Source organism: Lepisosteus oculatus, chromosome 14 (assembly GCF_040954835.1).
Source record: "Lepisosteus oculatus isolate fLepOcu1 chromosome 14, fLepOcu1.hap2, whole genome shotgun sequence".
Lineage (NCBI taxonomy): Eukaryota > Metazoa > Chordata > Actinopteri > Semionotiformes > Lepisosteidae > Lepisosteus > Lepisosteus oculatus.
The window spans coordinates 32,985,738-33,005,496 of NC_090709.1; the positions used below are offsets into that span (position 1 = coordinate 32,985,738).

The 19,759-nt window shown below is 46.9% G+C and overlaps 1 protein-coding gene and 1 long non-coding RNA gene across 2 annotated transcripts; one reads left to right on the plus strand and one right to left on the minus strand.

Annotated features, from left to right (window-relative positions):
- Positions 1 to 35: 35 nt before the first annotated feature.
- Positions 36 to 3,820, plus strand: LOC138242370 (uncharacterized). The gene is made up of 3 exons (XR_011191524.1): positions 36 to 398; positions 894 to 1,164; positions 1,570 to 3,820. It is a non-coding gene; the product is annotated as an uncharacterized lncRNA (long non-coding RNA).
- Positions 3,821 to 4,651: 831 nt separating this feature from the next.
- On the minus strand, positions 4,652 to 8,048 carry LOC138242550 (macrophage mannose receptor 1-like). Its single transcript, XM_069198085.1, has 5 exons — positions 7,625 to 8,048; positions 6,813 to 7,163; positions 6,172 to 6,260; positions 4,759 to 4,861; positions 4,652 to 4,677 (listed from the first exon to the last, which is right to left on the minus strand). Exons 1-5 carry the CDS (start codon positions 7,902 to 7,904, stop codon positions 4,652 to 4,654), a joined length of 849 nt encoding a protein of 282 aa, XP_069054186.1. The 5' UTR covers positions 7,905 to 8,048.
- Between the last annotated feature and the right edge of the window lie 11,711 nt (positions 8,049 to 19,759).

The following is a 19,759-nucleotide window of genomic DNA, read 5'->3' on the forward strand; positions in this document are numbered from 1 at the left end:
CGGTCTCTCTATGTGTGTCACTGTCCCCAGTCTCTGTGTGTGTGTGTCACTGTCCTTGGTCTCTCTGTGTGTGTCACTGTCCCTGGTCTCTCTGTCTGTGTCAGTGTCCTCGGTCTCTCTCTCCAGATGCGCTCCAGAGGTGGCAAGGCTGTAGACTGGAGGATGATGGGAGTGTGGCTCTGTTTGATCACTACAGCTTCAATGGACAAGACTTCCTGTCCTTTGAGGTGGACAACATGACCTGGAGAGCAAGTTCCCTGGAGGCAGAGGGCACTCAAAGGGACTGGAACCAGAACAAGATTAAAAACCAGTATACCAGATTCTTCCTGGAGACTGACTGTATGGAAACACTGAAGAGATTCCTGCAGTACAGAAAGAAACACAAAAACCACACAAAGGTGAGACAGAGAGATATCAGATACAATATGAGACAAATGCACCTAGAAGCTCTACACAAGAAGTTCCCCCATGTGCAGAGGAGTGGGTGGCACAGTGCAGTTTCTGGGGTGCTGTCTGTGTGGAGTTTGCATGTTCACCTCATGTTTGTGTGGGTTTCCTCCCACTTGCTGGTGGGTAAATTGGCTTATGGGAAATTGGCTCGTGTGTGAGTGTGTGTCTGTGTCTGTGTGAATGTGAAGCTTGTGTGATCCTGTGTGAATAGGACGTGTCTGCAGTGCTCCAGTTCTACTGTGATCTCCTTTCTTAGCCTGAGGAACAGACAAAGAGAAAATGTGTTTGATTTGTATAATTGTCTAATACTGACATGTTTTGGTTGTAAAGGTTTGCAGAAAGGAGCCACACAATATTTTGTCTGTGCAGCGATGTTGCCTCACCTTGCACAGTGTCCACACTAATTCTCAGTGTGTTAACATTGCTTCTGGTCTCCCTCTCAGTCTCTCCTCAGGTGTTTGTCTCTTCCGAGCATCTGGGAAACACACAGAGCTGTTCCCTGTCCTGTCTGGTCACTGGGGCTTCAGTCCTAGAGTCATAGAGGTCAGTTTGTCCAGGCCTGGAGAGACCGAGGGAAAGGACGTGTGGTCCAGTGGGCTCAGACCCAATGGAGACAGCTGAGGAAGAGTGTGGAGATCTGAGAGAGTAAGATCGAGGAATACAGCTGTACTGTCACTCATCACAGCTCCAACCACAGCGTCACGCTGAGCTGGGGTAAGTGTCTGGAGCAGATCAGTGTGTGTTATACTATATCACACACGGGGGTGAGTCTGGAGCAGATCAGTGTGTATTATACTGTATCACATACAGGGGTGATACAGGAGCAGATCAGTGTGTATTATACTATATCACACACGGGTGAGTCTGGAGCAGATCAGTGTGTATTATACTGTATCACACACTGGGGTGAGTCTGGAGCAGATCAGTGTGTATTATACTGTATCACATACAGGGGTGATACAGGAGCAGATCAGTGTGTATTATACTGTATCACACACAGGTGAGTCTGGAGCAGATCAGTGTGTATTATACTGTATCACACACTAGGGTGATAACAGAGTCACATTATTTTTGTTATGCAGCAGGTAACGTCTGAAACTTTTCTTGTCTCTATAACAGATTATGCCGCATGTCTGAACTCTAACCACCTGGATTCCAGACTGCATGTCAGGGTGATTCTGGCACTTCTGTGTGTGATGGCAGCAGGGGCTGTAGTCATCTTGCACCAGAAGAAGCTGTGCTGTGTGCCATTTTTACCACTGTCTTCACAAAGTCTTTTCACAGACCCCAGCTTGCTCTCCATGAGACACACAGACAGGGAGAGAAGCTGGGGGTCAGAGTGCAGGGTCAGCCATTGTACAGCACCCCTGGAGCAGTTGGGGTTAAGGGCCTTGCTCAGGGGCCCAAAGGAGTAGGATTCCTCTGCCGGCCGCAGATTTTTAAAAAAGATTTTAAGATTTTTAAAGTACGCAGGCTGGATAGCCAGTAGCCATATCACCCTGCAACTCGCAACTGGTCAGTACTTGGATGGGAGACCTCCTGGGAAAGCTGAGGTACTGCTGGGAGAGGTGTTAGTGTGGCCAGCAGGGGGGCGCTCACCCTGCAGTCTGTGTGGGTCCTAATGCCCCAGTATAGTGATGGGGACACTAGACTGTAAACAGGCGCCGTCCTTCGGATGAGACGTAAAACCGAGGTCCTGACTCTCTGTGGTCATCAACAATCCCAGGGTGTTTCTCGAAAAGAGTAGGGGTGTTTCCCCAGTGTCCTGGTCTAATCCCCCCCTGGTCTTTACCAGTCACAGCCTCCTAATTATCCCCATCTCTGAACTGGCTTCATCCCTCTGCTCTCCTTCCCACTGAGAGCTGCTGTGTGCTGAGCGGACTGGAGCATCATCCAGGTGGGGCTGGAGGGGATCCCCATTAACCTGTAAAGTGCTTTGAGTGGAGTGTCCAGAAAAGCACTATATAAATGTAAGGGATTATTATTAATTTTTATTATTAAGCTGTTTAAGATGGCAACACACTTCAGGCGCATGGAACATGAATGCTGGACACGAATATTAATAAGCTTCCAATGACAACACCACAGAGCAAGAACACGTTTGAGCTGAAAGATGTATATTTCACATTGAAACCGCAGGAAGTCTGATTACAGAGTAATTATGTGGTGAATGTTTCTACCACCCTGGGGGTGTCAAAGCATGGTGTTGTAGTCCTAGATGGTGATGCATTTTTTAAAACTCTGTTTGCTTTTGGACATCCACTTTGTAGGAAGAGATTTAGTTCGAGTTTGCTTTTTATTTTATTTAATAGAAATTGGCCTGTCTCATTATTGTCCAGTGCTTCAGGTTAAGGAGCTAGAATTGTGTTAAGGAGCCTCTGAGACTCCTTATTTGATATATATGGAGTACCCGGGGGACAGCTCTGTGGCTCAGTGGTTTTGCTTGGCTGCCTCGTACTGCAGAGGCCCCGGGTTCAATTCCAGACCCAGAGTGCTGTCGGGGTGGAGTCTGCATATTCTTCCGTGTGTGTGTGTCCCTTATTGGACTAGCAGGGTACACCACTATCCATCCTGGATGCATGCACATGATCTCACAAAAGACTTGAACGCGGGTGCCTTGTGCTTCCATTGGATGACAGAGGAGCTACGACCACGATGATTACACAGTACCTAGTTTGGATGATGTCTTACGCTCATGAAAGTCGACTGCAGTTCCAGATATTGAGCAGGTATATTCAAGATTTATACAACCCTGACAGCCTCGATCCTTTCTTGACAGCCTTGTTAGGAGCAAAGGCAATTACTGCTATGTTTAATTACTCTGGTGACCGACACCAAGCTGCATGGTCACTATAATCCACTATTTATTCCATACATTCCAGCGTGATTAAGTAGCACTATAACCCTGAGTATGCACAGATATATACAGTATGTCTCCTTCAAGAAGTTCCTTGAAGTATGTTCCTTTTAAATCATTAATACTACACTTTCTTATATTGATTAAATGAAATGGTCTGAGACACATGTTTGAAAAGTTTAAAATAGGCATGAGGGCGTTATCTACAATACAGTATTTCTAAATGTAAGAATGTGAGAGTTGTGTGGACCTTATCTTTTTTTTACCTTGTTTAGTCTTTTTTTTGGTCAAGTGCAATTGTATTACAGTATGTAGCCCCTGACGGTGTTATTGGTGTTATATGTTATATGTACTCTTGTTTGTACGGTATAAATTTTTGCTGTTGCAATAAAAAAAAACGAAAGTCGTGCATAGCAACGGTCACTAAGGAAGTGCGGCTTAATCCCTGAATTCCGGTGTCCGTGCAGTAGAAGGAGACACTCCCTCCGCTCTCACAGTGGATCAACTGTCACCCTGCTCACAAGGGGGTGGAGGGGATCCCCATTAACCTGTAAAGAGCTTTGAGTGGAGAGTCCACAAAAGTGCTATATAAGTGTAAGCAATTATTATTATTTATAACAAATCAAATTACTTAAGAACATATGAAAAGTTAATGATACCAATAGACAATTCAGCTTATTAGAGCTCAGTGTTTGTTCTGTACACATGTACTTATAATACATGGAATAATTTACAAAGATCCCACTATGTCCCCCTGTGTAGAATAGATGTTCATAATCTGTTTAGTCTATTGTTAGTCTCTAAGCTGTCAAAATTGAAAATCTGACGTTTAATCATATTCCACTTACTGTAAGTCCACCTGTTCTGATCTCTGGTTTCAATGTCATCAACCATCAACTAACCAACCATTTTTATTCTCCTTAAAACTTTTGAAATCCAACTTTTCAGCAGCTGGTCAGAAAGTCAAGTTGCCCAGTAAGGCTGATCGAATGTTCCCTTCCAAACATATGTGAGAGGAAAAATACACCAGTGATTGCCAAAGCAAACAATTCTCAAAAAGTATTTCCTTGGACCTGAATACTACTACTACATTTAAATGTGATAATATATATATATATTCATTAAACAACTCTCAATGCATTTTCACTGTACTGAGACCAGACCTTGATGTTTAAACAGAGAACCACTCATAGAGAAAATATTATACTATATCCATATATATTGAACCTTAATATAAATGCTACGGTATTTGAAGCTTGCATTATTCTTAGACGTCGGTCTGTCGCCAGTGGCCAGTCGCCAGTGTTTCACAGAGGAATCCTGTGCAGACTGATCCTCCGACACTCAGTCTCCCATAGGGTGGCACTGCCCTGTGGAGCAAAGACATCACCGATGAAGTTCCTGGCGTTCAGAATGCGCGTCGCCAAGGCTGTGCTGCTTAAGCATCTCACCATCTTCTTCCTTGTCTTTCGAGAACACCACGCCATTGTCCTCCTGGCCCCAGCGCAGGCTGGTGTTGCCCAGCTCGGTGTGCCTGGACAGCTCTCTCGTCACCTGTGGAGGGGACAGTACCACAGCAGCCCGGGTCAGAAATCAGGGCCCGGTACATCTTCCTGAACGAGAGCCGCGGTCTTGTCGCGGCAGGGAGGACGCGATCGCCGGGCGAAACAGGGAAGCAGCAGCAGACAGCGCCTGTGGTGGGTGATAGTGGTCTGTAGTGGGAGGTGGCAGCTGGAGTGAGCGCTCTGGAAAACGTGGGACGTAGTGGGATTCAAAGTTGCAGAACGAAGCAGGGAGGCAGCCAGATAGGTGACGTCGAAAGCAAGCAAAGCCCGGAGCCGATAGATACCCAAGCGAAGCAGCTAAGAGACGAGGTCGAGGCGAGAAATCTTCGACGCCAAGGAGCAAACACAAGGGCAATCCAAGAGCAAGGTCGAGGGAAATGGGGTCAAAGAATCAAGGAAAACTTGACTAAGGAACACCAAGGCTCAAGCCTGAACTCCCTAACACTGAGCGAGTGGAGGGCTGACTGTGAGCAGGTGGAACTGATCTTCCACCCAATTGCACTGTCACGGCAACCAGGTGACTGACAGGTGGCCACGTCGGTTGCTGTGGTTACTCGGAAGGGTCTTTGAGCAATCCAACGTGAGCAGGCATGATAAAATAAACAAAGCCAGCAAGGGAAAGGTCAGCGCTTCAATATAACTGCAACTATGATCTCCAGTATTCTCTCTCTTATATTCTAGTTTAAAGCCCTTATTAACTCTATAACTCTACCCTGCACTTTTGGGCCTATTCATATGCTCCCTTAATTCAAAATGCCAAAAGGAAGATAATAGTAATTTCTTCTGTTTGTTTTGTATTGTGTTTATTAATCACTTCCACTCCCCAGTTTATAAATACTCCCAGTCTGTCCACAGCTCTGCGCTAATCTTCTCTTGCTCCCCTCCCTCCATCCTATCTTGACCCTTGCAACTGCCTCCCTGGCTCATTCTTCACAAATGATTTCCCCAGCCAGGTGAGGTAACACTACAATAATAAGTACACTATCCCTTTATATTCATCTGATTGTTTCCTGAATTCCTAAAATGCTGCTTTTTAACCAAAGAAAATCCCCAATAATGATTCATATTGGTAGGAACCCACTGCGTGCAATGTGTGACAACCATTATGATTGAGTGTATTTCTGATTTCTGTATAACAAAGCAATGTGTGGCTCATTATGCATAGCATTGACTGGATGATCTTTTTTGTCTACTGCAGCTCCAACAGTATGATTTGCTTAGTTTCTTCTTTACGAGGAGCCTGGAATATCGCAAGCCACCTATGCACACTGACACAATCTAGTAGTCGATTTCCTATACCTGGACCAGAAGCCATTCTTTAACATCTGGGTCATTAGGATTCACTTCCGAGTCCATTAATATCCTTACTCTCAGCACCACTCTCTTCCCTGTGGAGGAAAGGATGAAAACAGCATAGAAGACAAAAAAAGAGGCAAACCCCATTCTGAAGTAGCATTAAGTGATTCACCCTGCCTGGTCTGAGGGACAGTTATATGGTCAAGGACGTCAAAACATCACTTACAATATTACAAAAGACTGGTGCTCTGAAGGTGGCTCCAGAGTCTATCCCAGCAAGCAACAGGTGCAAGGCAGGGTTAACCCTGGCAGTAATGCCAGTCCGTCACAGGGCACACACCACAGCTCATTTTCCCAGGAGCCGATTCAAAACCTACCAGCATGTCTTTGTACTGCAGGAGAAAACCCACGCAAAGACAAGGAGAACATTCAAACTCCATGCAGACAACAGCCCAGATACTGAACCCAGAGCTCAGGCACTACGAGGCAGCAATGCTAACCACTGCACCCAGTGCACCCTGGGACCGACTCTGGGCCACCACAAGTGCGAACTGGACAAGCGGTCGTGGACTAGCAAAGTGAAGGCGACGTTCCCCGCAAGGTTACCCCCATAAGGCTGTCGAAGTGGCACCGCGATAACTTACCACTGTAGCAGAAGAAAGCGTAGGTGGTGTTGCAATTATAGTCATTCCAGGAGCCTCTCGCACTCCCCTGAAGATTCACGGCGCCACAGCTCTCGATGCCGCCATAATTGTTGGGCTCGCCCACCTGCCAGGGGCGGAAAGTGGAGACGTCCCCATCGGACCACTTCCAGGGCTCGGTGAACAGTCCGATCCAGACCTCCCTGCCTCCGGCCGTAACTCTTACTAACTCATTCTCGCTCTGGCTCCTCACCCGGGTCAGGTCGGTGTAATGTTCTCTGCAAAACGTCAGGGCTTCTGTCCAGTTCTTGGCCTCAGCCACCAGGAAGTATTGATCGGCTGCGCCTTCCCCCCCTGAAGAAGTGAACCCCAGTCAGTAGTCGGGTTGAGGGTCGCGGAGCAGCCTCGGCAAGCAACAGGCAGGATACCACCTGGATGGGACGCCAGTCCACTGCACGGACGCACAAGCACCGCATACAGTCACACCAGGGCCAAACATTCCCAGCAGCCAATTCACTCACCAGACCGTCTTTGGACTGTGGGAGGACACTGGAGCACCTGGAGGAAACCCCCACGCACAAGGGGAGAACATGCAAACTCCACCTCGCCACCCCAGGATTTGAACCCAGGGCCCCGGTGCCGCCATCCCATCAGCCCAAGAGCCACTCAAAGGATTCAATTCCGAGAACAATGGGGAATTTCATAAGGAGGAATTACTCGTACTCCCAAGCCCCCCCCTCCCTCCACCACCTTCACATGCAGTAGTCGCGTGAGAAAGACCGTAAAAGGCCGTAAAAGACTCAGGGGCCATTTACCTTGATAGCAAACGGAATAGCTCGTGAAACTGCAAGGGCGATCTGCCCACAACCCGCCGCCGACCATCGCCACGCAGTTCTCCTTGCCGCCGTAGTTGTTTGGTTCTCCCGCACGCCAGCTGGTAAAAGCAGACCTCCCCACGCCGTAGAGGTAGCCCCCCCCGAGGGACCACTGCCACAGGTCCCAGACATAGTACAGGCCGGTCCAGGCGCAGCCCGTGACCGGCTCGGTGGTGGCAAGGAGCTGCTCCAGGTCGGCTGGCCCACTCACGGTAGCCATGTCCGTGTACTGGCCCCTGCAGTACGCCCGAGCCCCCGCCCACGTCCTGCGCTTGCTCACGAAGTGGTAGCGGTGAGGTGAGACCAACCCCCAGAGGCCTGAAACACAGGAGGCAGGGTTGAGGCTTAGGAGCAGGGGTGACCAGCTCGCGATGCCTGGCCAAGCCTGCGCACGACGTGCCAAAGCGTCGGAGAAGCAAATCCGGTCGGGGAATGGCCCGGCACTTCTCAACCCGACATTTGTGGCTGTCGTTTTGAGTGGTTTTGTCTTCCCTGGGGGAGGATTTCAAATGGGTCTGCCAATGCACTGTGAAGTGGCACAGGGGCTTTAGGACTGCAGTTTCTCAGCGTTGGGACGCTAGGTTCAGCTCTGCTTCTGGTCTGGTTTGTATATTCGACACTGTGCTCACGCTGGGTTTCCTCTAGGGTGCTCCAGTCTGCTCCCCAGTCGAAAGGCATGCTGGTATGTTCACTGACGTCTGGGAGAGTTAGTGCCAGTGTGATGGAGTACCACTCCTTGTGCCTGCTGTTTACTGGAATAAGCTCTGGCTGTCCCACCACCCTGAACTGCATGAGGTGGAACAGGTGGGAGGATGGAATATCATATAATCAAGAGCACCGCTGATATCAAAGTCAGGCGGAACGATTAATTGGCAAAAAGCAACGGCATCAACAAGACCAGATGATAATCAGTCTAAGATGGCGCCGTGTTAGTGGCAGCCTGCTACAGCAGGTCTGTGTCTTTTTGTTGTCTTTTTGTTTCTTTCAGTTAGTTAATGCTAGTGTGTTAGTGTTTTTTCTTCATACCTTTGCCGGCAACTAGATTTGCGATCACAACATGATGGATACTAGAAAGCTGACATGCTTTTTCTTGTTTTTTCTGATACTCGGACCTCTGTTTCTATCGGGTTGCAATGCCGATAGCTACAGAGGCATTGTCTACACGCATGACCAGCTGATCGCGCTAGCGCGTCCGGCTCTACTCACTGGAGAGAAGCCATTGGTACCGGAGGAGCTGAGGAGGAGAAGCCGAGGCTGTGGGGCAAGTGCGACGCAAAATGCGAAGAGAAGGAGATTTAAACCCTACCTTCCTTCGATCATCATGGGAAATGTGCGGTCCTTAGTGAACAAGATGGACGAACTGGGAGCATTGGTGAGAAGCCAGAGGGAGTATCGTGAATGCAGTATCATGTGTTTCACCGAGACGTGGCTGCAGGAACTTATTCCGGACTCGAACGTTACCATCGGCGGCTTTCAGACGGTGCGGGCGGACAGAAACACCGAGAGTGGTAAGAGGAAAGGAGGGGGGCTCGCGGTGCTTGTCAACAACAGATGGTGGACATACTCATTTTAAGGAGCGCGTCTGTAACCCGGACACCGCGGGAGTTTACATGCGCCATCTTTGTTGTTGTTTACATTCCACCTACGGCAAACGCAGAGGTAGCGTGTGACGTCATAAACACAGTCACAGCCAGTCTACAAACAAAGCACCCTAGCGCTTTTATAGCTATTTCAGGGGACTTTAACCACGTATCTATTTCCACCACTTTGCCTACTTTCCACCAATTTGTTAAGTGCCCGACCAGAGAAAACAAAAAACTGGACTTATTATATGCCAATGCTAAGGATGCATATAGTTCCACAGCCCTTCCCCCCCTTGGCAGATCAGATCACAACCTTGTCTTGCTTACACCACTATACAAGCCTATTGTCCAGCGTCAACCTGCAACCATGAGGACTGTGAGGAGATGGTCTCAAGAGGCTATGGAGGATCTACGTGGTGCTTTGGAGGCCACCGACTGGGATGTGCTGTGCGAACCACATGGGGACGACATAGACAGCATGGTGGACTGTGTCACTGACTACATTAACTTCTCCGTAGACAACACCATCCCCACCAAAGACGTACACTGCTTTTCCAATAACAAACCCTGGATCACCAGCGACTTGAAGGCTCTTCTGAATGACAAGAAGAGAGCCTTTAGGAGGGGGGATAAGGAAGAGGTCAAGCGTGTACAGAGGGAGCTGAAGCAGAAGTTAAGAGAGAGCAAGGACGCCTACAGGAGGAAGGCAGAGGACAAGCTGCAAAGGAATAGGGTAAGGGATGTATGGATCAGCATGAGAGAGATCACTGGCTTCAAACAGGCTGGGGGTGCAACAGAGGGGAACCTGGAGATGGCCAACGAGTTGAACCAGTTCTTTAACAGGTTTGATCCAGGGTCCTCTGTGGCTCAACACCCATCCCCCCACAGCCACACGCTCCCTAACCCTTCACAGCTGCGACTGCCCAACACCTCCTCCATCCCCCCACAAACATGGCCGCCTACAGCTACAACCCCCGACAGCTACTCACCCACCCATCCCCCACAGCTGCCACTCCAACACCTCCGCCATTAACACCTGCAGCACTGAAAGCCCTATGAGCACCATCCCCCAGGCCAGGCTGACCATCACAGCTGACCAGGTGAAGAAGGAGCTGAAGAGGCTGCACCAGGGTAAGGCCACAGGGCCAGATAACATCTGTCCCAGAGTTCTGAGGGCCTGTGTTGATCAGCTGAGAGGAGTGCTCCAGCGACTATTCAACCTGACCCTGCGCTTGGAGAGTGTCCCGGTGCTCTGGAAGACATGCCTGGTCCCGGTACCAAAGAAAGAGCGCCCCTCTGTCCTCAACAACTACAGACCAGTTGAACTGACTTCTCACGTCATGAAGACACTGGAGAGGTTGGTCTTATCCCACCTGAGACCCCTTGGTAAGCTCATCACTGGACACCCTACAGTTTACCTACCAGCCCAGTGTTGGTGTGGGGGATGCGATCATCTACATGCTGCAAAGGGCCTACTCACACCTGGACAGGGCTGGCAACACTGTAAGGATCATGTTTTTAGACTTCTCCAGTGCCTTCAATACCATCCAGCCCTTACTTCTAAGGAGGAAGCTGGAGGATATGCAAGTCGATGCCTCCATGACCTCGTGGATCACTGACTACCTGACAGGCAGACCACAGTCTGTGATACTTCAGAACTGTGTGTCTGAACAGGTGGTGAGTAACACAGGGGCACCTCAAGGGACAGTTCTTTCTCCATTCCTCTTCACTCTCTATACTTCGGACTTTGAACTTCAGGTTGAACCACTTGGAACTAAATGTAACAAAGACAAAGGAACTGGTGGTAGATTTCAGGAGGAAAAAGGTCAAACCTACTCCTATCTACATCCATGGGAGTGGCGTGGAGATGGTGGACTCGTACAAGTACCTGGGAGTGCACATCGACGATAGACTGGAATGGTCTAAGAACATCGAGGCCATCTATAAGAAGGGACAGAGCCGGCTTTACTTCTTGAGGAGGCTCAGGTCCTTCAATGTATGTAGTAAGATGCTACATTTGTTCTATCAGTCGGTGGTGGCGAGCGCCATTTTCTACGCAGTGGTATGCTTGGGCCCTGGGATTAGAGCTGTGAATTCTAAAAGGCAGAACAAGCTCATCAGGAGAGCAAGCTCTGTCATTGGGTCTGACCTGGACCCCTTGGAGGTAGTAGCTGAGAGGAGAATGGTGTCCAAACCAGAGGCCATCATGGACAACATCTCCCATCCCCTCTATGACAGGCTTGTAGAAATGAAGAGCATGTTCAGCAATAGACTGATTCATCGACGGTGCGACAGGGAGCGCTACAGGAGGTCATTCTTGCCTTCTGCCATAAGACTGTACAACGCATCCACCTTGCGTCTGGGCAGAGGCAACATTGACAGTGACCTGTTTCTGGACTGAACGCATCTACACATCTACTGCTACATCTGTCCTCTTCTTTTCTTTTCCCGTTTACAACCGTTTTTTGTGCAATATATGCCAGGGACCCGTGCAATACATTTATATTTATATCTATATTTAGATCTATATTTATTTTCATATGTGTGCTACGATTTTTCTGCGTACTGTTCTGTTCTAGTTTGTTCTTTGTGTGTCCGGACTGTGAGTAACTCTTTTAGTGCACCCCTCACTGTACTGATTGTATTGTATGTATTGTATTATTATTTTTATTATTATTGTATCATTCGTTACACTGTGGCTGTGTTGTCTGTGTAAAGCTGCTGTTGCGCTGCACTTTCCCTCACGGGATCAATAAAGTATCTATCTATCTAAGGAGGTACAACCTCCGAGTTGGTAGGCTGGTGGCAACAGGTTTCTTGATGAGCATTCGGCCCCCCAGTCATTTCTGTACTTTGCTCAGATCCAGATGAGCGGACCAGTCCAGACTGCAGACGATCGCAGGTGATACAGCGGGATTAGCGGAGGCCGAGAAGCGGGCAGCAAATGAAATTCAAATGATTTAAACCAAAAACACCTGACAGATCATGTCTAAGTGTGGGGTTCTGGCGTGCCGGCAGGAAAAACAAACTTTCAATGCAAAACTCAGGGAGGATACTCGGGGAAAAGACAGGTGTTTATGCTGATGCGTCGTTTGCATCCGCGAAACAATGTGAGCGAGCCATAAGCCACAGGCACAAGGCAGGACAGATGAATGACTATGTTAACACAGGGACACCAGCCTATTGCAGGGCACAGATATGCCCACACTCACACCAGGGCCAATTTTCCCAGAAGCCAATTAACCCACCAGCATGGCTTTGGACTATGGGAAGAAACCGGGGCAAACCTATAAGAAACACACATGAACTGGAGGCACATACCAACTCCAGACAGCAGACAGCAGAACTGAATCCAGGGTGCAACCACTCCAGTCATTGGTGAGCCAAGTGCTTATGAGACTTTAGCCATCTTGATCCTGCAGAAAGAGACTGTGTCCCCAACAGAAAAAAGTCTTGAACAGTCTCCTCACAAAGCACATAAGTAAAGGAAAGGCTGTGGAAATATGAAGATAACATGGAATGAATCCTGGCCCCAGAGCTCTGATATTCACTTTTGAGACTATAAGACTGTTATTCACTGTTGAGACTTTAGACTGCTAAATAGCCAACCTGCAGCTCCTTTAGCAAATCACCTGTAATGGCTACATGGACACACAGTTTTCACTGTATTCAGCATAACTGCACTACTTGTATATATTGCATACACCATGGACACATAGCAGCTCTACTCATATTGAGTTTTATTCCATTTAAAAAAAATGTAACCTCAATTTTGTGATTTTGTGAATTTTGTGATTTCTGTGATTCTTGTGGTTTTTGTGAGCTCGCAGAAAAAGACAATTCATTGCCAGCAACTACTGCTGCTGCATGCCATTTTGTTGTGCATCTGATAAATAAACTTTGATTTGATTTGATTTCTGAGCCTGGAGGGCTTTTGTATCTTTTAATCTTTATTCCATCCTAGGCTCTTAATACCTGGATTTGGACCAGGACTGAGACCTCCAGATTTAGAAGCATCTTGAACCTTTCCCAGTGGGTTTTAAAGGGAGCCTGCAAATAATCAAAGGGCATATTGATGTTCTTTCCTGGACTCTTAATGGTTTGAATACACTCTAAATGCAATTAGACTCGATTGGCACTGTTATAAGGCTCTCACTCATAAATTTACCCGTCACACTCCAGGACCAGGAGTAAATAACAGTGCTTTGATCAATTAATAAAGGCCTGGATCACCTGGACTATGATCAATTAAACAGGCGGTCTGTTCAATAAAGTAACTGAGGGATCATTGGGAGCAAACATCAATAAAACCGGCGATTCAGGGTGACCTGTAAGATTTACTAGACCTGAGCTCTCCCTGGGTCAGGATCAGAGAGCCCTGCACTGACTGGACCAGAGTCACAGACCCCTGGACTGACTGGACCAGAGACACAGACTCCTAGACTAACTGGAACAGAGTCACAGACCCCTGGACTGACTGGACCAGAGTCACAGATCCCTGGACTAATTGGACCGGGGTCACGGACCTCCTTGACTAACTGGACCAGAGGTCACAGACCGCCTGGACTAACTGGACCGGGGACACAGACCCCTGGACTGACTGTATTGGGGACTGACTGTAAGCGCCAGCCCTTTCAACACCGAAGTTCAGAGGTCTTTTCATCTTCCATCTCTGCCAGTCCATATTGGAAAGGAGAGAAAAAGCCCACATGAGGAGATTACAATACATATACTGTATATAATCATTTTTTTAAAACCAGCCATAAATTAACCTTGGCAAATTGTCTATAACCGTTCACTGTTTTTTTTTTCCCTATGACACTATATAAATTTGTGACCAATTCTAAATAAAATTAATAAGTAGGCTGGAGCAAACGGTGTATTTGAATGAAGCTGCACACATACTTCTTTGCTTCTTTACTGGAGAACTCCAAAAAGGTCAATCGTGTGCCCCAGGAAAAACCTTACAGGCCATCATGGACATCTCCCATCTTTTCCTCTAAGACATGCTTGGGAGAATGAAGAGCACATTCAGCGACAGGCTGATCCACCCGCGGTGGGACAGGGGGTGCTACAGGAGGTCATTCATGCCTTCTGCCATCAGACTGTACCACTCATCCACTGTGTGTCTGGGCAGGAGCAGCACTGACACTGACCTGGTTTTGGACTAAACAGTAAACTCTCTGCTTCCCTCTGTTTTTTTTCCCCCGTTTACAACTGTTTTTTGTGCAATACATGCCAGGGACAATATATTTATATTGTGCAATACAACTTTTTTGTGTACTGTTCCGGCTTGCTCTTTGTATATTCTGGACTGTGAGCGACTCTTCTTAGCGCACTTCTCACTGACTGGACTGATTGGATTGTGTTTTTGTATTGTTGTATCATTTCATTACACTGTTGCTGTGATGACTGTGCTGCTGTCGCACTGCAATTTCCCCTCATGGGATCAATAAAGTATCTGTCGATAGGTAACCTTCGTTGTGTTTCAGATAGTTACAGAGAGCTGGTGACACAGTTCTGTTCACATACTGTGGTTGCCCTCCCATCTATCCAGGACATTTATGACAGACGGTGCTTGAGGAATGCTCTAAGCATCATCAAAGACCCCCACAGACCCCAGCTACAGACTGTATGACCCTCTACCATCTGGAAAACTGTACCGGAGCATTTGGCCCCAGGCTACCAGACTCAGAAACAGTTTTTACCCCTGCACTATCAAACTATTAAACTCCCAGCCTCTCTCACTCTCACCTCACCTCTCACCTATGATCTGAACCTCACAGTGCCTTCTTTCTTACCAAAAACTCAAACACACATTGAAATCTATCTCTACCTTACATGTCAAAAAGCTCACTCTCCCCATCATTTCTATCCTTTTATTTCATTCTGTTGATGCATGTTTTTGCACATCTGATGTTGTTTTGCACATTACCTGTTACCTTTTGTTGTTTTGCACACTGCCTGTTGTTGTTTTTGCACACTGCCTGTTGTCTCTGTCTTTCTTTTATTATACAATTGATTTGTTGTTTTTTTGTACTACGTATCGTCTGAGAGCTCGCTAAATAGCATTTCGTTATACCATATACCTGTATATGAGTATAGTGACAATGAACTTGAACTTGAATACTGTGCAGTAAAGCAACATCATCTTTCCAAACAGAGGTTCGGGGTTAGTCCACACAAATGAAAAAAGGACTCACTAACCTGAGATGATTAAGGTGAGGCATATCTTCTTAGCCATCACTGTGGGTCGGCGAATCTGCAATCAGAGAAACACTTAAGAGCTCCTTTCAGATTTCTTCGATTTTCATTTAGATGTAGTTTCCAATTAGGTTCCAGCCTTTAGTGGCCCAGATGGGAACTTGGCTTTGCCGGACAAACACAACACATACATAATAAAGACATAATACATGATCAATTTACCAAGACCTGGGATGGAGTGGCGTCCTGTCCAGAGTGTAGCCCGCCTAGTGCCCTTTGCTTGCCAGAATAGGTCCTGTGACCTTGAATTGGTAAGATCAGATCACTTTTATTAGCCATATTCAATTTCTTGCATTAGGAATTTGTCTTTTCACAGACCCCAGCTTGCTCTCCATGAGATACACAGGCAGGGAGAGAGAAGCTGGGGGTCAGAGCGCAGGGTCAGCCATTTATACGACACCCCTGGAGCAGCTGGGGTTCAGGGTCTTGCTCAGGGGCCCAACAGAGTAGGATTCCTCTGCCAGCCGCGGGACTTGAACCGGCAAACCCTTCCAGCCACAGGCACAGAGCCTTAGCCACAGAGACACCGATTTGTTTTTAACTGGATAAGCAGTTACTTAAAGCAAGGTGATGTCATGAAAATAAAGGAGAAGCTGATCGTTTTTCATCTTTCTCATCAGGTTCTCCCTGGGTCAACATCGCTTGACCTGTACAGTTTCACTTAAGGCAGAGCCTGGCTTTGGAGTCGCCACTTATTCTAATAAAGCAACCAACCACTCCCTCTTCAAAACAGGTCACATTGCTGGCTTACAGTGAAATAAACGCTCTTTTTGAGCCCTGTCGGTTCGCTTGGTACTTAAAAAAAAACCTACCCGCTTAAAAGTTCCCAGACTCTCAAACGAACAAAGCTTACATTTCTCGCAGGTTTGGACATTGATAATCTTTAAAATGTCCTGAAATTTCCCTATAATCCTCAAAATCTTCCTCCACACCTCGAAACAGTAACATCGGGATTTCCTAATAGGTCACTCATTACACAGCGTTTCTGAAACTTTGCACTTTTTCTGAAAATTTGCTCCTCGATATTTTTTTCCCCTCTAATTTAGTCACCACCCCCTTCTTCTCCCCTCTGGATTCGGGGAGTGTCTCCGATGTCCCGGGATGCTGCGTAGACGCGGACTGTTACCAGGCCTGTACAGCCCTCGGATCACCTAGCTGCGGTCCCCATGGAAACCATTTGGGCTTAGCTAGGCCCTATCTAATTGATTCTCTGCAGGGACAATATTCAAATCGGACTCCTCCCCCCACCCCGTGCCAGGTGCCTAGGCAAATCAGTCTCTCTGCTTTACTTTGGGCTCATTTAAATTTTAATCCCTGGCAAATCAGGTTTGGATTTATATCTATTGGGGTGGGGGGATAAATTTGTTTTTTTACGGCCAAGGTCCAGCAAAACCAATACGACAAAGACAAAACACTGTCAACAAAGAAGGTGGCGCAACAAAGTTTCAGCAGATTATTTCAGAAAATTAGTTTACACTGTTCAGAAGTGGCACAGTTCTGGTATAGTGGTTAGCATCCTTTGACGGACTGGCACCCTGTCCATCAAAGGTACACTGACAGGCTGAAAGAAGTCTTTAGTCTGAAGGGAATGTCCCACACTGACAGGTCTGAAGGAGCTGAGTATCTTTAGTCTGAAGGGTAGTGTTCTACACTGACAGAATCTCTTGAGTCTTGAACATAGATCAAAGTCAACCCATCTGATTTCTTCGGAATGAACCATGAAACTCCAACCACAAGTGGAAACTACCCTAAACTGAGAAGAAGAGGCACCAACATTATATGCACTATTCTAAATGAGATCCTCCTACTCCAACTGTGCGATACAATCTTAACACAACATAGTTTCATCTCTGCTGGCAGCTTTTCCCATATATATTCTAATCTATTTACTTCAGTACCACTTCCCATGTGTCTGCAAGTGTCTTGTTTAGCCAGCAAATACTCGTCTTTTTCAAAAACAGCTTCAACCTCAGTGGGTCCCCTTTTGTAATGGCATTTAGTACCAGCATGCAAAAACTCGAAACAACCTAGGTTGAAGGTGCAGGATCGTGGCCATAAACCCTGCTATTTACTTTGCAAATCACGGCAGTGAAGTGGCGTTTCATGTCCTGCTTGTCCCGTGATCACCACAGGGTTAGATCCTGAGCGTAAAAGACTAAGCCCACCAAAGAAAAGTGCGATTTCTTAAAAATAAGTTATTGGCGATAAAAAAATCTTGGGTTCCCCTGAAATTGTTCCTTTCTTGATCACGTACATTACGTTGTCATTATGCGACGCGTTACTTCTGGTGCGATAGCACAATCCCCGGTTGCCATCTTATAGTACAGATCGGCACTGGAATCAGTCTTCAAGAGAGCTGCAAACGCCTTACACTCAGGCTGTGAGCCTTTTTTTGAGCACCGAAAACTCTGAAAACTACGAGGGAAGATTCTCCAAAGTACGGACAAAGTTAACACAGTTGGGGGATGTAGCCAGATTTGGGGGGGGGGCAAATCAGCTGCCCCCGCCACCGTTTTAGGCGTTACCCCCAAACCCCCTATTGTCTTACATGTACCAACACAAGCACAAGAAAATGTAGAAACGTTTCAACAATTGTGATGTGTCTTCATGTGGGTCCGGCAGTCCCAATTTCTCATACCAGTGATTAAGCCCCAGTAACAAAATAAATCCATGGACAATTTAGAAAAATTGGAAAAAGTCTGAATTAAGCACAAAATCATAAGCTTTGTGAAGTGCCGTAAAGCACTGTGTTGTTGCAAATCCCTCGTCTCTCCACAGGCGAGGGCAAGAGTTCCCACAAAAAGCATGTTGTGATGTAGCCCTTCCTGCTCACGAGATCACTGTGATGACGGATGTAATGCGATGGACGAGTGAACAAGCGCAGGTGGTGCAGCAGACATTTCACTGCAGAAAACACGACCTGCATGCAGAGTTAACAAGTAAGCTCCACGTATCAGCACAACAGCCTGGAGGTTGACAGCAATATTTCTGTTAGATCAAAAGACATGTATCCGCAAGCCTGCTTGTTTACAGTGTAATAAAGGCCGCTTCACCTCAGCCCAAGTCTTGTTGCCTCACTGAATCTATTTTGTGATGCAAATTGGAGGTTTTACAAGTTACTGTGTACATTTTACTTTTATTGTGGTTTGAAGTGCGCTCATCAATGGCGATTCTCTCTAACCCAGAACTATAAAAATAGCCGTGCAGCTCCCCTTTGTTTTAAGAGTGCATGTGCAGCCTATATCAGCATCTTGCAAATATGCAGGAGATCACTGCAGATCCCATAAACAGAAACTGTCACCAGGACCTTGTGTTATATTGCAAATAGGGAGTTTTTATTTAAAAAGCTCTTGAACTGTATGACAAAATATAGTGACAAATTACGCGGCCCACATGTCTCTCCTTGCACAGAACGCATGTCCATTCCAGGAGATATCCCTGGTTTTTCGACCCTGAATCGGATAAAGGGGTCGGAAAATGGAAGGATGGAATGAGATTAAAACGTGTGTGTGTTGCTGTAAGGTTGAACCGGCTGCTGTTGACAGTTGGGTGGAGTGGGGGGGGGGGTATATATTCCCTGCCATATTCCCTCTGCTTGCCTGGACACTCCACTCTTTTTTCTCTACCCCTCGGAAGACATATTTTCCCTTTCCAGGGCCTTTTCAATAGCGGATCCTAAATTTCAGCCCTGCTAAAGATTTTTTCTGCCGACTCCTTTTTCCAGGCATTTTCAAAAGCTGGCCTATATGAAGTGAAATGTATTAAAAAATCAACATCAAGAGTTTAGCCCCCCCCATAGCCAGTTAAATCTGCCAGCTTGAGTTTGTGATTTGCTAAAATGGTCTACCCCTCAGCCAGGAATCCAGAAGTAAATTGGATCGACCTCTTTTGCCCTTGAGGGAACTTGTCTTGCACATCAAAAGCTCATGAACACATAACATTTTCGACAATAATAATGCGGTACAAGAACACTGCAATAACATAATACAAAACATTCAATTGCACTGCTCAATCAGAACTCCAGTACCATTAATAATAATAATAATTGCTTACACTTATATAGTGCTTTTCTGGACACTCCATAACTCTTCACAGTAATGGGGAATCCCACTTCACCACCAATGTGCAGCCCCCACCTGGATGATGTAACAGCAGCCATAGTGCGCCAGAATGCTCCCCACACACCAGCTCTCAGTGGGGAGGAGAGCAGAGTGATGAAGCCAGTTCA